The following is a 2,655-nucleotide window of genomic DNA, read 5'->3' on the forward strand; positions in this document are numbered from 1 at the left end:
CAAAAAAAATATATTAATAATTTCTTAAATAAATGAGGGGGGGGGGGGGGATTAAAAAATAATAGAAAAATAAAAAAAATAAACCCATATGCAATGAATAATTTGGTGTAAAATATCACTGGCATTTTTCATCAGATCATCAGATTCAATTTTCAGTCTTCTAAGTGTTGTGGATGCTGTAATCAGCAGGAAAAATGCAAAAATTATAATAATTCAGTCAATTGGAGGTAAAATAAATCAGATGTAAATTAAAAATAAAATGAAAATGGAAGATCTAAAAATAAACTTTAATGGCAAAAACAACTATGTAACAAAACAGAAAAAATGTGCACACAAATACACACACACATATGTATAAACATATAGACAAAATCAAGCAACAGATTTGACTGATTTTATGACAGTCTGAGTGTGTGTTTGTGTGATTATGTTCATATATCTCCTGATATGTCAGATCTTATGAGTGAAATATGAACAGACCTGGTTTCTTCTCTGGCTGTGATGCTCCTCGTGCTGCTAAACCTGCTTCTGTTTCACAGTAGAGAGAGACCAGACTAACTGTGTGTGTGTGTGTGTGTGTGTGTGTTCGTCCAGCAAAAGAATATGGACCGTCCTCATGATCTGGAGAAGATCCCGCGAGCGCCTCACGACCGCAGGAAGGAGTGGCAGAAGATGGCTCTGGGAGCGGAGCTCGCCGAAGAAGAGGACAAACACAGAGACGCCAACGGATCGGCAGCCTACCACGAGCACAGGCCAGTTTCTGGAGAACAATCCTCATATAATAATGCTTCGTTCACTCAAAAACTGAGGTGCACGGGCTCAAATCAGTGATCAACCAGTTCCAACAAGAAATGCTAAATTTGTGCTAATTTAAAGAAAACAATTTGACAAAAAGATTGGAAATAAAATCCCCAAAAAGTACAAAAAAACAAAATATTTGGTTGGTTGTTAAACCATGCGTGAGCAAAGATACTAGGTTTCCAATGTCATAGCATTAACTAACATTTTAATTTTTCAAAAAGACTGAATCCAAGATCTGGTGATAATATCGTATAATGGGAGACTTACAAGTAATTAAAAAAAAAAGTTTTTTTTTTTTTTTTTGGAACTGGCTGATCATGGGTCTCATTTATATCAGTTTTTGAGTGAATATTGTCAAAATTACCTACAAATAATACTATGTTCACTCAAAAACTGAGGTGCATGGGCTCAAATCAGTGAGGCCTACGATCAACCAGTTCCAACAAGAAATGCAAAATTTGTGCTAACTGAAAGAAAACTTTTAGATTAACAGTAAACAGTAAACAAAAAGATTGCATTAAAAAAAGGTAATAAAATCCCCAAAAAGTACAAAAATTAACAAATGTCAAATAAATAAATAGATTAATTAGATTAGATTAATTCATTCATTAAAAAATCCTCGAAAATGGTTCAAATGAAAATGTGATGTTTATCTGCTTACCCGCAGGGCATCCAAGATGTAGGTGACTTTGTTTCTTCAGTAGAACACAAATAATGATTTTTAACTCAAACCGTTGCAGTCTGTCAGTCATATAATGGAGGTGAATGGAATCACAGCTTTGAGAGTAAAAAAGAACATACACAAACAAAACCAAATTAAACCCTGCTGCTCGTGACGATACACTGATGTGTAAAGACACGAAACGATCGGTCTGTGCAAGAAACTGAACAGTATTTATATCGTTTTTTTACCTCTGATTCACTGCAATGTCAGGCGCATCCTAAGCGTGTTCGCGTCTTCTTCTTCTTGCTTTACGGCGGATCGCAGACTTATAAGTGCATTACCGCCACCTATCTCTCAAATGGACCAGTGACAACTCCTAATTGAGATTGTAGATAATTTTCTTTTTGTGTTTTTATAATTTGGTTGGGATGAATATTTCAGTGTCCTGATGCTGGATGTTGTTAGTCATGTTAGTTTGTTTTTGCAGCTTCAGGACCATCTAAATCAGGGGACTTTTTTTCAGGGTTCACTTTATGGTTTTTAAGGGCTTTAAAATGGTAAGAGTTGGGGTCGCTCATTTTTTAGGTGTTTCCAAAATTTGATGGCTCGTTTCTCAATGCGCATTAGTAGAGGGTATTGGCCTAATTCTGCCCTGCATGCATTGTTCGGTGTGTTCCTCTGTACTCTGAGGAGACTCTTACAGAACTTGGCATGCCGGGCTTCAGTTGGATATTTGTCCCATTTTACAAATTCGTGATTTAGGAGAGGACCCCACATAATGCAATAGGTTCCACAACTGATTGGAATATTTTGAGCCGGATTCTAGTTGGTATTTTAGTTTCAATTTCAATTTCTCTCTCTGTCTCTCTCTCTGCAGGCAGATGTACATTGATAATCTGGACGGGCCGTTCTCTCTGGCCGCGCTGCCGTATTCTCAGATGAACGAACTCCTGAACCGTACGGGAGAGAGAAACTATGGCCGCCCGCATGAGCCACCACCACCACCACCAACATACCCCCCCGACACCAAATCAGCCTCCGTTATACACACACACACACACTCATACTCACACACACGCTCACACACTCACAGACACACACACACACACACATGCACTCACACACCCGCACACTCACACACAGACACACACACTCACACGCACACTCACACACACGCACACTCACTCACA

General features: G+C 38.5%; 1 protein-coding gene across 1 annotated transcript in view; it reads left to right on the forward strand.

Annotated features, from left to right (window-relative positions):
• The window catches only part of LOC107564591 (wiskott-Aldrich syndrome protein family member 1-like), a 91,845-nt gene that overhangs the window by 81,684 nt on the left and 7,506 nt on the right, over positions 1–2,655 (forward strand). The window contains exons 7-8 of the mRNA XM_016249711.1: positions 595–752; positions 2,343–2,510. Coding sequence (XP_016105197.1) covers positions 595–752; positions 2,343–2,510 — 326 coding nt within the window. The remainder of the gene's footprint in view (positions 1–594; positions 753–2,342; positions 2,511–2,655) is intronic.

Source organism: Sinocyclocheilus grahami, unplaced genomic scaffold, assembly GCF_001515645.1.
Source record: "Sinocyclocheilus grahami isolate Dianchi unplaced genomic scaffold, SAMN03320097.WGS_v1.1 scaffold949.1, whole genome shotgun sequence".
In the NCBI taxonomy this organism is placed as follows: domain Eukaryota; kingdom Metazoa; phylum Chordata; class Actinopteri; order Cypriniformes; family Cyprinidae; genus Sinocyclocheilus; species Sinocyclocheilus grahami.